At 46.4% G+C, this 17,185-nt stretch overlaps 2 protein-coding genes across 3 annotated transcripts in view; both read right to left on the reverse strand.

Annotated features, from left to right (window-relative positions):
* Nucleotides 1-7,608, reverse strand: part of CDPF1 (cysteine rich DPF motif domain containing 1) — a 26,881-nt gene extending 19,273 nt beyond the window's left edge. The window contains exons 1-2 of one of the 2 annotated variants that reach the window (XM_087764358.1): nt 7,484-7,608; nt 7,046-7,184 (exon numbers count right to left, since the gene is read on the reverse strand). The gene's annotated coding sequence lies outside the window, so the exon portion shown is untranslated. Of the gene's footprint in view, nt 1-6,840; nt 7,185-7,483 lie in introns of both variants that reach the window. The other variant, XM_087764359.1, reaches the window with a different exon arrangement.
* A 1,383-nt stretch (nt 7,609-8,991) lies between these two features.
* PKDREJ (polycystin family receptor for egg jelly) lies at nt 8,992-16,956 on the reverse strand. The gene has a single exon (XM_087766529.1). It carries the CDS (start codon nt 16,954-16,956, stop codon nt 8,992-8,994), a length of 7,965 nt encoding a protein of 2,654 aa, XP_087622655.1.
* Between the last annotated feature and the right edge of the window lie 229 nt (nt 16,957-17,185).

Raw genomic sequence — 17,185 nt, forward strand, 5'->3', positions numbered from 1 at the left:
AAAGCCATTTTGCTTCTGAAGAAAGAAATTTAATGGCAGATGTAATAAACCTTTAGTTTATGCATGTGCTTCACACCTTTACTCTAAACCACCAGGCAGACAAGGCCTAAGATGCACTCTCTGACAAAGCTTCTAGTACTTCCAAAAAGCTTGTCTGTAATTAATTAAAGAACTGTATCTTTATGTCAGATAGCAAGTGCACAGAGGCAATGCTGGGATAAAACCACAGTCGAGACAGACATTGGTTTATCACAAAGTAAGCTCATTGGTTTGGCCCCATACACCATCTTAGCAAGATGCCTGATACGACAACTATGACAAGGTGTCTGCCTCCCCTCCAAGCAGAGATACGAAGCATGAGTGAGAACTCGTTTCTCTCTAGCATACCAACAACAGGATGAAGGATCTCTCGAGGAGATAAAAAGTCTAGGGCACTAATCCCTTCATAATCATGACAGGAAAATTTGTAACCTCAAGTGACTCAAACCAGCACCAGCACTAACACTGGCTTCTTCTCTTTTCCTTGAAAATTTGTGAAGCTGCACCATCTCCCAGTAACATGTCAAATACCTGCCTGGCTGGTATGTACTGAAGAAGTCTTCTAGAACAGCTTGTTTAGAACTGAATTCTGCCCAAGCATTTGCCATTTTGGCTGGAAGCCACAAGGTACTTAAACACTCACTTCAAGCACATGCATAGCTCTTCTGAAAAGAACACAGCTACCCACACATGCTTGATTACGAAGCAAAGACTGAACTAGCACGCTCAGCAGAAACCTGCCAAGTCAAGCCCAGAATACTGCAGGACGTGTGTGAGGCTGGCCCACGTGTCATGGCGAAAGTTAAAGCACACAAATTTGAATGCCATACTACGGAAGTAATTGCAGTGAAAGAAAGGCGCAGGTTAGACAGCGGTGCTCTAAGAGTGTTTCTCCATGCTGTGACTGATACATGATATGGATGTGGGGAAATGGCTCTCAGTGCAGTTCTCTAGGGACTCCTAAAAACTTCAGGGCAGTTCTGCTCGGAGCATTCTGCTAACAGGCCTGGAAGGCATGCCAGAAATAATAAATCACCATTAAATTGTCAGGGTCAGTGGCAAAGTAGTGGCACAGATAAGTAATCTGATTTTCTTTCCTTCAAACCTCATTAGCACAAGCCTTTACAATGCATAGGTTAAGCCCCTCTTAATACTCCACAGGAGACTCATGTATTTCTGAGTCACTGATAAACTGGAGAAACTATACAAGAAACAAACTGCCTACAAACAGATGTAGACTTTGATTTGAAAGGGTGTCAGATAAAACCAACATTGACACACCTTTAATCCTCTCCAATTAAACCCTTGTTTCTTTTCCCTGCTAAGATTTTCCTGCGCTATCCACTGTTGATGACGATGACCTATGAAAATATTCACAGCTTGATTCTCTATGGGAAGGAGTGCTCTCTAACAGAAGGGCAGGAGCCACTGAGTTCATAGCCTGGTAAATGCCAAGTTATTTTGCAGTGTTTGGTGTGATATAAATTTAAATATACTTCAGCACCAGGAATGCATGCACCTCCTTCAGAAAAATGATCTGTTGCCTAATTGCTCAGGTAATAGATGAAACAGCAGAACCTTCTTACGTGCTAGTTAATCCCCAGGTGAACAACTCTTTCCCTCCAGTTCCTTCATGTTATTGCCCTGAAGGCATATTTTGGTCACCTGTTGGCTGTCTCCCTGCTCTTCCTTTGAGGTGACTTACCCTGGGTTCCGCATAACAAATTAGCCCAGGAATGCAATTTCACCAAGCGTGGCCATTGGGAACTTTTACCCTTATTACCTCTCCTAAAGATCATTTGATTGAATTAAACCTTGACTGTTGCAGCAACTTCTTCCTTCAGGCCAGGGGGATTGTGCTGGTATTGCTACCCTCTCTCTGCTCTGAAGGAACTGCGACCACCGCAGCACACAGGCTTCCCTCTAGGTATAGGTCATATAGTGGGCCCCAGGCCTTGCTTTTTAACAAGGGGCTGGGTGGACTCCCTGTGGCTGTATGATAAACAGCCATAGATGTGAAACCGAGCGTGTTTTCTGAACAGTTGTAGGGAATGTCTGAACAGGGTGTGTCAGCAGAAAGAGAGGAGACAAGCAAATCAAATCCCTTCCTTAGGTAAAAAGGCTTTACGAACACAAGACGAGTCTCAAAAAGGCATCTATTGATGCATATGATTTAACAAAGCTGAGAAACCAACACTTAAAAAAAATCTAGCCCAAGCACTCCTTACTTGAACACGGCAGGCAGCCAGCTCTGAATTAGACAGCATTTAATAAAGAAGAATCTCAAATTAGGTGAGAATTTGACAGCCTGGCACAGGAATGCCGCAAGGAGGCAGGGATCAGCGGGTGTGCACCGCTGCCCTCTAGCGGAGGCAGCGCCACGGTACAGCCCGGGGGCCGGCAGCGCCCCTTGCAGCACCCCAAGCCCTCCGGAGCCACTCGGCCGCCAAAGCCCAGTGAAGGGGATCTCACGCTAAGAGTGAGTGAGAGAATAAAACAAAAGCAAGTTGCCCAGGCGTTAATGGTAGAGGCCATCCCCATGCCTGGTTGCAGAGGCACAGCGAATGGCGGACCTCTTGGCTGTGTAACAGAACACGCAATGCTGGCAGAGGAGGGAGGGAGAACTGCCGCGTCGTTAGTTCTTCCTTTCCTCCCCCCAAAATTAATCTGTGGTCACATCTGGGTTGCTGCTCGATCCCCCTCATTCCTGTTTCTTCTCCTTCTCCTCCAGCAGGCTTTCCTACACACAAAGCCCTGAAAGTACAAAGTCCTAAGTACAAAGCTTATCACATCATCTTCCCTGACGCCACTCTAACATTCTATATGTAAAATGGCCTAGAAATTAAAGGAAGACAAAGCAAGCTTGTTGCTCTTCTCACAGCACAGTTCTAGGGACTTACTGGAGAGGAGGTAGCGCAGGAGATCCAAACGCTGAAGCGTTCACTGAAGTGAACATCAGTTCTGGATTACAGTTATTCCTTGCCAAAACAGGGAAACCAGACCTGAGGTCTGATTTCATTAAATCTCCCTTCTGGTACAGCCACGATAAATAAGCATGCTATGGCCCTAGGTTACCCCCTGCCCTGGACTGAGTTTGTCTTCCTTCCAAACTGTAGCTGCCTATTATAGCTTTGTTAGATTAATATCCATAGTGGGGAAGAAAAAGATGGTAATGCTCTATTATAAGTGGTGATGATGATGCCTTTAAAGTTGTCTTTTAAGAGAAGTTATGGAGGGCCACACATGTACCATTGAAAGCATCAGCTTGGTTAAGCACAATCTAAACTTAGTGCAACACTTTCCAACAGAGTCTAAAAATAGGAACACCAAGATTTTGTGGAAATATCCAAGGAGAGGCTAACAGAGTGTTTCGGGAAATAAGACACTGCAACTTGACATAATCCTGAAAGAAATAAATATAGCTTCAGTGATTTATCTCCCTACAGAAAGCAAAGTTGTTACTGTAAGGAAATACGCAGCCCCCACCACGTGCTTGCTGTGACAGCCAGTGCCCGCTTTCCCCTGTGACCAGCGAGATGTTCAGCGTTAATATACTTGGGGAAGAGAATTCTTTCCAGTAAAATGTGACTGAGGCGCTCAGTTTCTTAGGACTGAGCTCAAATTGAGGACTGCGTAACGAAGTAAAGCAAAACCTTCAAAAAGAAAAGAAAACAAAAAACCACTGGACGGGTGTGAGGGGGGGATGGAGTAAAGAGTGTCAGCTTCAAGAAAGCCTGAGAATAAAGATTTGTACCTACTATACATACACTTCCTTGTGCACATAGCCCCACACACCTTTTCACAGGCATGCCCACTTCCTCTGAAAGACACGTTCCTCAAGTTTATTGTCCCAGCTATTGTGAACGGTGAGCATGAGAAAACACCGAAGAGGTATTTCCAGCATGTTCGATAAAGCAAAGAAGTCTACTGTCACTCAACGCTTAGAAAGTTTTCTTTTCCAGGGCACTTGCTGGGCATTCTGTCACAAGAACTGACAAATAGGTGCCTTGTTTCACACCTTCACGTGGAGGTCATTTTGGTTTTGCCTCTTTGATTACAGTTTACAGTGGAAGTTAGTCCTTCACTCAGGGGCTAGCGGCTTCAAGACTTCCTGACTTACACATAGGGTAAACTCCTGTTTTCTAGCCATGTAGCAATATGAAATATGCTCTGTGAATTCAGCCGGGCACAAACACCATCAATTTTTAGCATGTTTTCAGGTTAGCCTGTTTGCTCCTCTCAGACAGACTTTGCTTCCCAATCAGTACTTGGACTACTTTGCCTAAAAAACATGCAGGTACTAAGGCTGTACTTCTTTCAACACCTGATACTGTCATCAAATAGGTATCCAGGCACATATACAAGAACCGCTTCCGTAATTTTCTGTAGGACACCAAGAAATGATACTTGCTCTTAGACAGCTGGAGACATATTTTACCATAGACAGCCAGGCCATTTCTTTCGTACATGCTCTGTAGTCTGCACAGCCTGTTCTCCAGAGCACGTGTGTTTATGCTCTTCCCCTCCAGAAGTTCTTTTGGGCAAATTTACTGCTCTGGTCATCACAGGTAAGACATGAGGAAGGTGGGTTTTTCGCACGTGACAGATTTCATCATGGATGGAGATGTGTGGATCCTAAAATTCACTATAACCAGAGTGGACTGCTCCTACTGGGTCATATGCCAGGAGGGCAGGCATGCAAAATCTTTGCAGTTCTGTCTTTTTGCCCAAGCAGCTCAAAATCCAGTGAGAATTAGCAGCGTCCTCAATGTGTCACGGATATTTAAGTAACTTTCCTTTGGCTTCAGATCTCCATCTGTTCAGCAAGCATAGATAGGTCTGACTAAGATTTCACTGAGGTCCAAGAGGAAAGTGTGCACTGCAGAGTGGAGCTAATTAAGCAGCAGAGTTGACGGGGTCTTGATAAAAAATTCATATGCTGTATGTTTAAGTTTTTAAAAGTACTGGCTATAGTTACAGATAGATAGATAGACAGATAAGGCTTAAGAACACTGTGATGTTTGTTACAGATTTAAATGCATGTTTCCTTTTTGCACGTATGCTCACCTCTAAGTGTGGTTATTAATAATAACTTTACTCAGTGTTAGGAAAGTTATGACAAAACAAATGAAGAGGTGGGGAAGAAGGCTTAGTGGAAAATTATTACGGTACGTAGTTAGAAGGAGACTTTATAGGAGGCAGCATGGTTCACGTGTTAGCTGGCCAGTAAAAAAGAAAACAGAGAGAGCAGGTGAAAAATGCTTTCCCCAGGCACTGAGAAAAGGAACATAACAAAACGCTCACTGGCCCTCTCTTGCATTATCCCGGCCTAGAGCAAAAAACCCCCAAACTGCTGCAATCACACAGGTAACTAATTTCTTTCTTAATCCAAATCTCAGGTTTGTGCTTATCTATTGGGAGTTTTGGGGCTCTTCACAGCTTTTTTGGTTTATTGATTTTTGTGCCAGTAAAAGCACTGCTTTAGCAAACAGGCCAGTGCAAAGGTAATGTACAGGCTAGAAAGTTTAGCATCTCAACAAGCCTGGGGAATCATGTCATATTTGTAGACGTACATCTTGACTCTATTTGAGGCAAGACAACGTGAGGCAAAAAAATAAAGTAATGCTCTCATTGTAACTGCTACTTTGCCTGGCAAACTTCTCTCTTTACGTGGTAAATTAAGGCACGAGGAAAACAATGTTTTTCACATGGGCTCCTGGAGCATGAAGGTCTTAAATTTTGTTTATATAAAACATACCAGTTTAATTGTAAGGATATAGTTAAAGTAGTGTAACATTTTCATGTAGAATTAGTTATGCTGACAAAAAGGGGTTCATATCAATACAACTTTTAAACTGTACCAGTTAAGGGAAATTAATCAGCATATGGTATCTTTGCACTGCTATACTTCTAGTGGTCCCTCCAAGGTGGTATATTGGTAATATTACATCAGGGGAAAAATCCTAACTGAAAAAAAAAACCCCACACTTAACCAATGCACAAACCCACAAGTACTGGTATAACTAACTACTAGGACATAAATCCAATTCTTTGACTCATAGATGCCTAGAGATGGGAGACAGCTCAAGAGATTATTTAGTCCCTCACACCCAAGGCACAACTGACATTATTTTGATCGCATTTTGCAGTGTACATAAAGACTCTCCTACCAGCCCAAGTGCCTTAGAGACAAGTAACAGGTCAGCGAGCAAGGCTGGATTAAGTGTGAAGGGAAGCCACATGATTAACCTCTTTCCTTAAGCAGAGAGACCATTTCTAGCATCACCGAGATATGGAGATATTTATTGGGGTTCTCAGAGCAGATTCAGAAAGAAACTGTGGTACCCCATTTCTCATGCATCTTGCAAACTTCCTACCTCCCCCTCATTTTCCAAGGGGAATTGAGTACCTGATTGTTTCCATGGCTCTACAGTCCTCTAAGTCCAAAGCTGTGATCCCAAAACCACCTTGTTCAGGTGCAACCTCATACTGGAAATGCCTACGTATCACAGGAAATAAGAGTTTCCCCTAAGTTGCCTAGGCTTCTTAAAGCTCCTTCTTTGTGTATGTCCAAAAGCCCTCCCACAGCTCTGAACCTCCCTGGAATCCTCTCCACAGTCCCCTTCAAGGCTGCATCCTGTAGCTCCATCTCCTGAAGTTGCTCATAAAAAGCAATCTGTGGCCACTACATTCTATTAAACAAAGAATATACTTTACACTAAAACCCTCATGCAGGAAAAAAAGATCAGAATCGAGCTTTGGCTCTGGATCCAGAATCAGCGTCTCCTGTTAAGCAGTCACCTTGGTCACCAGGCTGCTCTCAGGAGGCTCATGCTGCCTTTTGACCTAGGCTCTCCCCACGTTTGCTTCTGCAGTTTTAAGGGGAGGGTCCCTCCATTCAGGGTAACTTCTGCTCTAGTGAGTCGGGCACCCTGGAGGTGGGAAGTGCAGATCCGAAACCCTTCCCGCCCCAGGCAAGGCAGGGGTCTGAACGCTGCTCTCCCACCTCTGCAGCAAGGCTTCGTCTACTCGCTGTCTTCTGTGATGGAGAAGCCCTGCGCTCTGCCTCCGCAGCAACAGATGGGCCAGTCTGGGGCCTGCCCTCAGGAGGGCTATCGCCACCGTCTTCCAGAGAGGGATCCCGGCTGGTAAGGAGGAAAGACAAACCTAGTTCAGATCCCAGGCACGCTGTCTGCTAAAGAGAGAGAGATCAAAGCCTCATTCATGCCCATACCCCTTTATTAGCAATAACGTTATCTACTGGCGGGAACTGTTGCCGGGAGCTCGGGTTTCCCGCGCTGCCCCGACTCCGGGGCCTGGTTGCCAAAAGGGCCTGGCCCTCAGCCCTCCTCTTCCCATTTGCGCGGGGCGGGGAGGGGAAGGCCGCAGCCTGGTTCAGCCAGAGCCACCCGGTTCCCGCCCACCCGAACTGCGCGGCACCCACCAGGGCCGCCGCGGCCACCACCCACGCGTGGCGACAGGCGAGTGGCGACAGGCGAGTGGCGACAGGCTGGCGGCCACCGGGCCGCTTCCTGGTTGCGGGCGCGGGCGCAGCGGCGTCAGGGCCCGGCGCCGCTCCTCCTTAAAGGGCCCGCGCCGCGGGAGGCCGGCGGCAGGCGGCGCTGTGCGCCCGCGCGGGGTCCCGCCGCCGGGGCCTCGGCTCCCTCCCGGGGGGCGCGGCGCCGCCCGGCCGGGGCTTCCCCCCGCAGCTGCCGGTCGCCAGCCCCGGCGGACCCGCATCGCGGTGCGGGACGGGCCGATCGCGACAGGCGCTGGAGCTCAAGGCGGGGGAAGGCGTTTTGGCTTTGGAAAGGGCGGGTCGGGCTTGGCCGTGCCCAGCGCAGCGAGGAGCCGGTGGCGGAGGGCCGGTGGGCGACACCATCCCATCGTTGGATGGGAACTCATTGCATTGCGAAGAGCATGTGAGATTTTAAAAAATAATAATAAATATTCTGTGGTCTGTTTGTATTCAAAGTGAACTGCCCGGAGGATGCCCCCAGCTTTATGAGTAAGAAGCAGGGGTTTTGACCAAGTTGACCGGTCTCCCCAGCTGGCTTGGGCAGCCTTCCCTTACAGGCGGTCACACAGTGACCAGCACGCAGGTAGGGTTTTGCAATGCAGAAGTCTCCTACCCGCCCCCCCAGGCTATCTAACGGGATTTGATAGCCCGCGGTTAACCTCTTCCAAAGGGACACCGTGACAGTCTTCTGCATACAGATGCAATGCGGTGTTGTGAAGGTTTATTTTTAATTGCCGGGTCGCACCCTGCTCACTCGTCCTGTCTTTTTTTTGTCCTTATGCTCTGAGTAGGAAGGATTTATCGGCATTTTCACATCTCAGGCCATTTTTGCTCTTGTGTTAGCAGGTGCTCAGCCAGAGGCGAAGGTCCTGCTCAGGCTCCTGAGCTCACTCCTTACGCGTCACCTCTGGGACACTGGCATCAGTTCCTGCGTGTCCCGGCTCCGGCTGGCACGGAGTTAGTAATGCCATGAGATCTAAGGTCAGGCTTAGCAAGAAAGCTGGACCGAGGGAAGTTTTTTGAAAGTGACTTTTACTCAGAGACCGGCTGGGCATCCGCCTGCAGTTGGTGAGCGACTGCTTTTACATCATTTGCGGTTTTGGTTTTTTTCCCCCTTCACTTCGTAAACTTATCTCGACCCACAAGTTTTCTCTCACTTTTGCGCTTCGATTCTTTTCCCATGCTGCTGGGAGGGGAGTGAGCGGGCAGCTGGGTGAGGGCTTACCTGCCAGCCGGGGTCAACCCACCACACCGTGACAGCCAAGTACCACTGAAATTGATGCAAAATAGTCTGGAGAAAATCTGAGCACAATCAATAGTAAGGGCTTGAATGTTAAAAAATTCTTAAAAGTAAATAATTTATTTATGAACATTTATTTGAAATGTAAGCATTACAGAGTGAAGGTAATCTTGAACACAAAATCTTTCCTTGCTCATATGACAAGACAAACCATTTTTTTTCCATTTATTTTTCTGTTCTTGAGCCCTAAACGTTGCTGATGTCTTCTCTCAGGCTGCCCATAGAGTACACTGTGAAAAAGATCAGGCTCACTGGTTTTGGACATTTTACAGATGAGAAGATAAAATATGCTTCTGAGCCTTTGCAATACAAAAGTAACCACTTGTGCTTCGTCAGATGGTTCTTCATATACGGGTTGTTTCATATCTCCATAGGCAGACATAATAACAGCTTGGAAGAGATTGATCAAGACACAGATCATCACCAACATGAAAGAGGCTAGGAAAAGACCACCCAGCAACCTGTTGGAGGAAAATGCGGTATCTCTGAAAGCTGACACACAGTAAGAGAATATGGTCTGAGCTGAGTGAATCATGTTATTGTAATTCCATTCATGCTGCCCAAACACAAGGTAGCCAAAAGCCATAAATACAAAGAAGTACACCACCACCACGAGGGCCATTGAGGAGATTCCAGGAAGGGCTGCCGAGATCGATCTTTGTGCCAGGCGCACATCATAAAGAAATTGAGAATATTTTAGAGTTTTCAAGACTACAAGAAATGCTAAAAAGCCCATAGTAATCCTTAAAATCTGATCTAAATGAGAAACTGCATGAAAAGGAATGAAATCATTTGGGTGAAGTAAGTAAAACTTCACTATATCTGCTCCTACCTTAAACTTTATGACCTTTAAAAAAACACAAAGGAGGAATGCTGATTTTAAACCAAAGTTGATTATATTGGAAATGTTTTTAACGTAATCTTTTTTTTCTTGGCCTATGATGTGAAGCTCATCTGCAATGTAAATGAACAGAAAGGCAAGAACAATTACAAACACAAACATTTGAGCTTTAGTTTGCTGATGAAAAATGGGGAGTGCGAAAGAGTGTACTGACAAACTTGGTTTTATGATCCCAAAAGGAGACATTTCCAATATGACTGAGATGGTGCAAAAGAGATCTGCATCTGAGTTAAATGTAGTTAGTTCAATGATCACAGCCCATGTCTTTTCATCAAGCCAGTTGCTCTGTTGTAGAGCATCCAGCCTTGTCGTTGAATTAGGTCTTCCTTCTCCAGGGAAAAAGTAAAACGTGTACCCTGCTGGTCCATATGTGTGCAAATCTCCATATGAATAATACATCCACGGAGTCCTGTTTCGCTGGTGAGTGAACCCACCGTAACTGCTGGCATCCTTGGAAACAGACTGGTTGGCAACCTTGGCCCAAGTGCCAGCGTAGTCACCTTTCTCTGGGATGTCACTGCCGTATTTGTGAAGACAGTGGCTTTTACTGATCACAAAGTTATTTACAAAGCTGTGAGGATGGAAACATTTTTTCTCAGTACCTTTAGCCCGCACTTGCCTCATCCTAGGCAAACCAATGATTTTGGACCAGCTGTCGGGAAGAAAGGTTGGCTGAATGTCATTGTGGATCAAAGGCAAGAACAAGTCCTTCACCCACACATAGATATGTTCTAGCTTCTCTACACTGGAGAGTTGTGGAGAGAATTGGTTACGGATGAATCGGTTGCAGTGGAAACTGTTGGTGTTCTCAGGGGAATAGGCAAAATTTAATAGCAGTGTTAAAAAGACAAGGTGGCTGATGAAACCTTTTACAAAAATAAATGCCTTGACTTTAATTTTTGCCCTTTTCAGCATGATCGCAATTTCATCAGCTTCTAAAGGCTTATACTGCTTGGTGCCTCTGACTTTAGCAAGTTTCAAGTGCATCTCTCTCATCTCATCATCACTCATTGTTTCTTTAGCCAACTTAATCTCAGAATAGTTTTCCTGAGTTAACCATGTGATGTTTTCACAGTATTTTGGACGAATTGTACTCATAGCTGAGAAAAAACTGATTTTTAGAACTGAAAGGAGAAACACATTCTCAATAAAGGAGATTGCAGACGCTAAAAGCCACTCTTGTGAAGTCTGATAGCCATAAGACAAACCATATAACACAATGAAAAATGATGATAGCCCAGTGACAGCTATAACTAGTGCCCATGAGAGATAGACGCACCACCACCAAAAAATAACGCGCGGTCTCTTGTGAAAGGGCATGGTGGTAATGTTTAGTGGTTTCCTTTCTTTCTGAAAGTTGTCCCCTTCTTCTGCGTAATTATTACTAAAATTGGAATTTGATGGTGGTCTTCTCTGGCAGGCCTTAGCCATTGGAGGGGAATTCGTGGCTATCGTCTGCTCCTCCGTTCCAATTACATTTGCATCTCTTTCAGAAACTGTGCAATTACTCCAGTTTTGGGGAGCTCCCTTGCTTCTTGTCTTTCTGGAACATGGTGGGCTCTGTGAGTTGCTGGGACCAGGAAGGTTCTCCAGGGGACTAATATTCCTCGATTGTGCTGAAGTTTCTGAAAGGTACAATTTTTCAAAACGTTCCTTCCAGTTCTTAAGATATCGAGACAGGAGGGGTGAACTTGCATGTGGGTCCGTCTGGGCCACACCATGAGGAGAAGGTTCCTTCTGGGAATACTTAAATAAGGCAATTATCATAATTTCCACAGGTATGGTAACCAAAGCACATTCAATTCCTACTGTTATTGATCTCAAATACCTCAAGTGTATTGGAGATTCTTCATTCTTGTCAGCATTAAAGAACATAATGTTAACAAGCAAGTTTAATAATAATATTGCTAAACACGAAGACAACCTTTGGAGCCTGCTGAAAGTGCCAGTGAGAACGTGAGCAAAAATCGAGAGCCACAAATGGCCCTCTGTCAGGCTGTTGGCAAGATTAATCAAAAAATAGTCGATTCTGGGCAGAGGTGTCTTGGGGTTTGTGACGGAAAATGTCCTTTCTAGTAAGTGATCACCCTTGTCAAGAGAAAGCCATTTCCTGCACATAAAGAACCAGGTCTTCCTGGTGGACATATTCTCAACTTTGGCTCTGCTTAAGAACCAGCTTGGAGATGGGCCCTTGTTATTGTGCCAGACCCTGAAGGAACAAATGTCTCCCAAGTCTTTCTTAGTAGTTAACAGAAAGCAATCAGTGCTTCCTTGTTGGAAAGATGGAAAATGTGGGTGCCGTAAACAATGGACATCACTCATGCCATTCTGGCCGATGAGCTGAAGAAAGACATCTGCTTTGGTTCCAGCTCCCCAGCGACTGCCTGTGTATAAAGTGACCAAAAAACTCACTTTATCAAAGGGGTCGTTGTCTGGCAGAACTATAATCTTGTCTTTGCTGTTCCTGTCAGCCCTGTCTTTTTTCATGGCCCAGAGGGACAAAAGAAAGTAGACAGCAAAAATAAAGAGCACTGTTAAGAGGGTCACTGGGTTTTTAGGTATGTCTGCTATCAGGGCTCTTCCCAGATCTACTGTGTTGGGGGTAACTATTACTTTGGCTGCCAGGAACCTGATGTCGAACGTGGATGCGTTTGACGCAGTGTGGACTGACAGACTTCTGCGACTCCGCTTCATATTGCAGACACAGTGTACCCTCTGCCAGTCGGTCAAGGAGCCAAGCCTGCACGTGTCTTCTCTCCACAGACTGCGAACCCCATCCAGAAATAAGCACTGATCGCTGAAAACGTGTATGCTCACCAGTCTCTGGGTTTGATACCTTACGACATAGGGTGTCAGTAAGACAATGGAGATATTATGAGTGCCTGTACTGCTTCCTTGAGCTGTGGCTGTCAGCAGTGACTCTGGGAGACAGATAATATAGGGAGCCTTAATGTTACAGTCAGTGCTAGCCGTCTCATTTTTGTTTGCAACTGTTGGCATGTTGTGAAAAGCAGAAAACGAGGCTATGGGTTGAGCATGAGTGACATTGGCACCTGTAAATACTAGCACCTTAAAAGTAACTTTTAATTTTGTCAGGATCTGGATGTATATGCTCTTAGTATTTCTGTTGACTTCGAAACTAAATCCTCCAGTTGTGTAAGCTTGTGTTTTATCAGGTCCCATTGCTAACTGAAAAGCTGAAGATTCCTTATCTTTCCTAGCAATAGTAATTTCTGCTCCTTCAGGCACAATCCCTAGTAGATCCCCATTAGCCTTGGTCTCTGCCATTTTGAACCCCAAGACCATTGTTGTGATTTCTGATGTGTAACCTAGCCAAGGGAAGGGGTTCTCATCAAACTCAAAAAGGGCAGTGGAAATCACAGCCTCGTGGGGCAATCCTGAATAATCTCCCTTTTTCAGTGATGGATAAAAGCAATTCCTGCAGGTGTTTCTGGTAGAGAAAGCATTTGCGATGTTCCAGGTTTCATCTTTCCTCAGAGTGATATTCCAGTGTTTTGTTTCCATTAGAGTTTCTGTTTCTCCAGGGACTTTGCCCTGGAAAACTATCTCTGTTAAATTTTCCATGATGGAGAAGACTTGCTTAACTCCACGTACATTGACGTTCCTGCGATGCAGGCGAGCGGCTCTCAGGATGTTGGACAAGCATCTTAGTATTCCACTGGTCTGAATTTCTGCTTCCTCAGACCAATGGGTCTCATTCCTCTCTATCTTCAGTACTCCCGTTACTTCTATCAGTTTCTTAATGACAAGGTCTTGTGATCTAACGTTCAATTCATCAGCTTCCTCTGTGACTTGAGAAAGAGAAGCAACTACTTGGTTGATTTCCATTGTGCTCTCAACTGAAATATTCAGGACTGTTTTAATCAGGCTTTCCCGAAACTGAGCCTTAAGGAGCTCGAAAGGTGGTGAGGCTTTAATATAGTTTAAGACTGAGGCTGCCAGATAAGCCAAATAACCTGAGCTAAAATAGTCTCCAGTCTGGAGATAAGATGTCATCGGTGCGCTTAAACCACTCACTGAGGCCAGCAGTTCATGAAACACAGCAGCTAGTGGTCGACTGTTAACTGGGTTCCGTACGCGGACATATAAATTCACTTGGGTAAACGCCCCAAGGGAATCACAGACTTGAACGTAAAGTGTCAAGGTGTACTTCTGGGAGGGCACTCCAATTGGGAGAAAAGATGGAGGAGTTTTAGGCTGATAACCAAAGTACAGAATTGTGCCAAATGTATTTTCCTCCACAGAAGTTATTTTGGTAGTTTTCGGTACATTGGAAGCTACTATCACTTTATACATCAGAGGTAAATTGCTGTCAGAAAATCCACTGCATTGAACAACAAATTTTGTCAGAAAGGCTGTACCCCAGTGTGGGTTGATGGTACACTTGCCAGCCCTAGGAGGAGAATTTACCTTAAATGCGTGTCTGTAGATTGAGGACCTACCATCCCAGGTAGTTACTTTTAACAGAAGTATGTAGGATCGATGTGCAGTCTTTGTAAAAGTCAGAGCGTGTATAGACAGGTAAGCCCCAGACCTCCCTGTTGAGGTTCTGGAAGACCAGTCAAAGCTAATTTCTGTAGAGTTTTCTGAAAAAAGGGACCAGTAGTAGACTGGCTGGCTGTTCGTTCTGCAGTTTAGGCATTTTCCAGACAAAGTAAATCTCTCTGTTGGAATCAGAGTGCTGCCACAGTTTTCAAGGCATGTCATGTCCAGAAGGAGTGGGGAGCTGGGCTGCACATCTACAGTTTGGTCGGCATAACTGCTCCTTCTATCCTTTTGAATCACTAGACGAAAGTAGTATACAGTGTTTCCTGGGAGGGATTCTGGTGGCATTGCTTGAACTGGACCTGAGGATGTTAACCATTTCAAATCCCTCTGGGCTGGATGGCATCTCTTTGCCGGGCTGAATTTCATGTTTTTATAGTCTGACACGTCTTTAGTGCAGTACCAAGTAAATGTGATTCCCTTTAGTCCTTCCTGTGAATCAGGATCGTAGGATGCAGAGCCATCAAGAGTCCAATTATCAGAAAAACCCACTGCGCGGAACGTGCCTCCTGCAATATTTGCCACTAGGTCGGTCCTCTCGATCTGAACAAAAATTTTATCTGAGCCCCTGAGGACTGTTTTGGTCCTAATTGGAATTATCTCAACAGTGAAATAAAACAGATACAACCCATAATCTAAAGTAAAACTGGGAACAGTTATGAGTATCATGTCTACACCATACATCAAAGAAGAGTTCATTGGTTTTTCCCAGTCTGGAATAGTTGTTGTGTCTGGAACGGGATAGATTCGCCACAAGGGCTTGACAGTTATACCGATGCTGCAGTCTACTAGCAATCTGACAAAGAGAGAGAAAGATGTCCCCCTTTTCTGGCGCAGGATAGAGGTGTGAAGAACAGGTCTCTGAATCCACACGGTGTGTATGTAACAGGCTTGTTTCTGGCAAGACACTGGTGCTTCTATGGTTTTTGCAGCATAGTTGTTGACTCTGACTCCTAAGAGAGCTGGTGTATGTGCAGTTCTGGTACAGTTCACTTTTGCCACAAACCCCGTGTATTTCTCTGGATCAAAGGGTAAAGCAGAGCGACGAACAAAACGTGTGGCGTTTCTTACATGATCGTTGTATGTGTATGTGCTATTCTGGAGAAGGTGGTCTTTTTGTGTTCCAAAAAGCTGCAGATGGAAGGTCCACTCGCACTGTAGCATCGGATGTTGTGCAGGGATAAACCACACTAAATAAGTAAAGCTTTGCAGAAAAGAAGGACGGCCACTGCTGAAAACATGGACTTCAAGGTCTCTTTCTGCCAGAGACCTAAACAAAGCCCTCTTCTGATTCATATAAAGGTACATATTGAACTTGTACCACTGGAAGGCCACGAACTCTATGGAGAGTAGGTAGGAGAGCTCCTTGTGTTGGTAGAACACTGTCCGTGTGTTAGGGCCATCTGTGGAAATAGGGCTGTTGTTTTCTTTGGTTGTGTAAAACATTCTGTGATTGTACCTGAAAATGTAAGTGCTCCTGTTGGTCTTTCCTGGGTGAAGGTTGACATGGGTGGGAGTTTCTTTGCCTGCAGATAGGCTCAGGGTACCATTGAGTAGATGTAGTTCTCCTGTCAATTCCTCGAACCTCTTTCCATCAACATGAAAATAAATGCTGGCCACCACCACCTCACCCAGGCTCTGAGGTGTGGGAGTGCCACAGAAGTTGCTCTGCAGAGTAAAGGAACTGTAGGAACGGAGCCAACCTCCTATAGCCTGCGTGTCCACCAGTCTGTAGGCCAGTGTCCTTGGTGTAAGGGGCTGAAGCCTCCAGGAGAGGCTGAGGGGCTGTTGAGGGACACTAAGGAGCTTGGAGCCGACACTGAGGACATGCAGCAAGTCAGGCTCTACTTTGAGAGAGAGGCTGAGGCTTACGTGAGGCATCTGCTTGATGCTGACGGAAGCAACGTGGAGCCCATGGTGCCTATAGCGCACAGTCAAGCGGTAGCTGTAGTAGGTGGCACAGGTCTGTTGCAACTCGGCTGTTGGGTAGACAGCAGGTGGTGGCGTGTCTTGGTGCTCACTGCTGGGAAGGAGAAGGGTAGAGGGGCTGCCCCCCTGGCTGCTGAAGCGGTACTGCCAGCTGGCACTCTTGAGGCGTGCACACCAGCCCAGCTCTACTGGCTGCCACGCGCGGATCAGGTGCGTCTGCGGCCAAAGCACGAACAGCCGCATATCCTGCCCAGACATTTCAATGCTCACGTTGTGGTGAAAGCACTCGGGTGCAGCGCATGAGGCAGATGAGCATTGCACCGTAAGGAGGCTGGAGGCCACAGGTGGAGGAGCACCTGCTGGTAGGAGGCCTGTCTGCAGCATGACCTGGCCTGACCAGCGCGAGGTGTTCTTCACCCAGGCCGAGTTCAGGTACCAGAAGCAGCGTGGTGGGGGTGGTGGCCGCCCCTCTTTCCTCTCTGCCTCCGGTCTTGCTCCTGGGGCAGGCTGGTAACGCAAGTTCATGGTGCTGTTCCACAGGCATGAGACCCAGCGCTCATCGTCCCGCCGCTGAGAGACTTGTCGGTGAGGGCCCCAGCAGGAGACCACCAGGGGTGGTGGCTGGAGGCGGGGAGAGGGGGCCCTCCAGCCTCGGGGGCAGCAGCAGAGCAGCTGAAGGAGGAGAAGACGCAGCGCTGTCATTGCGGTGTGAGGTGGGGGAGAGGCGGGAGTGCAGCCATGGGAACGCGGCGGAGGAACACAGCTGGGGAGTTCCCAACTGCCGGAGAAGGGCTCCGGGGAGACCAGGGCCTGCTCCCCACCCTCCTCCCCGGCACAGCGGCTAAGAAAGGTGTTTAACTTTAGAAACAGCACACCGTGTGCGCCTATACCCGATGCCACAAGAAACAAGTAATTCAGGGCCAATAATCTA

Source organism: Nipponia nippon, unplaced genomic scaffold (genome assembly GCF_047370975.1).
Source record: "Nipponia nippon isolate SJK-2023a ecotype South Korea unplaced genomic scaffold, ASM4737097v1 scaffold_3, whole genome shotgun sequence".
Classification (NCBI taxonomy): Eukaryota; Metazoa; Chordata; class Aves; order Pelecaniformes; family Threskiornithidae; genus Nipponia; species Nipponia nippon.

Bases quoted from the DNA above. Each gene is read 5' to 3' on its own strand.
- PKDREJ (XM_087766529.1), bottom strand. From the start codon at position 16,956: ATGACAGCGCTGCGTCTTCTCCTCCTTCAGCTGCTCTGCTGCTGCCCC.